Consider the following 669-nt stretch of genomic DNA (forward strand, 5'->3'; position numbering starts at 1 on the left):
CCTCCACTGTGGGGCAGCTCTCCCGGGCGGCTCCCCGGGGATGGGGGCAGCTGGGGGGTGCCAAATCCTCGCGGCACGGTGTCCCTTGCAGGGCAAAGCAGCGGAGGGGATGCCAGCCCGCACCCCCCAGCCCCGGCCCTACCTGCAGAAAGCTGGTAAGGGGTCTCAGTGCAACGGGGTGGCAACGGGGGCTTGTGGCACCGAGCCAGGCCCCAGGCGTGAGGGTGATGCCAGTCCCCCCCCTGAGCCACGTGCTTGGCCCTGCAGCACCCGTGGGCCAGCAGTGGCCAGGCGAGCTGGTGCAACATTCCCGGCTCAACTCGGAGCACTTCCCGCGGCCCACGCACGACATCCGTAACATCATCCGGCAGTGCCAGCCGGCCCCGCGCGGCTCCCAGCCCCCCAGGTACCCACCCTGGCCCCCGGCCGAGCCGTGGGCTTCTCCTGCCTGCAGACGCGTGTGCCGGCCCTGATGCCGGGGTGCAGGCGATGCCGGGGTGCAGGCAATGCTGGGGGTGCAGGCGGTGCCAGGGTGCAGGCGATGTGGGGTGCTGTCTCTGCAGCAAGCTCTTTGGGAAGAAGCTGGACCCCCACGAGGAAGCCATGCAGATCCTGAAGGAGCAGCTCTCGGCAGCCCGGGTGCCGGCAGCTGCGGTAGGGATGCGGCTG

General features: G+C 70.7%; 1 protein-coding gene across 1 annotated transcript in view; it reads left to right on the forward strand.

The window, feature by feature from the left end:
• The window catches only part of MYO15A (myosin XVA), a 71121-nt gene that overhangs the window by 21341 nt on the left and 49111 nt on the right, over window positions 1-669 (forward strand). Inside the window, 3 exon segments of the mRNA XM_019473952.1 lie at window positions 92-155; window positions 268-406; window positions 564-662. Coding sequence (XP_019329497.1) covers window positions 92-155; window positions 268-406; window positions 564-662 — 302 coding nt within the window.

This window comes from Aptenodytes forsteri, unplaced genomic scaffold (genome assembly GCF_000699145.1).
Source record: "Aptenodytes forsteri isolate BGI_AS27 unplaced genomic scaffold, ASM69914v1 Scaffold55, whole genome shotgun sequence".
NCBI lineage: Eukaryota > Metazoa > Chordata > Aves > Sphenisciformes > Spheniscidae > Aptenodytes > Aptenodytes forsteri.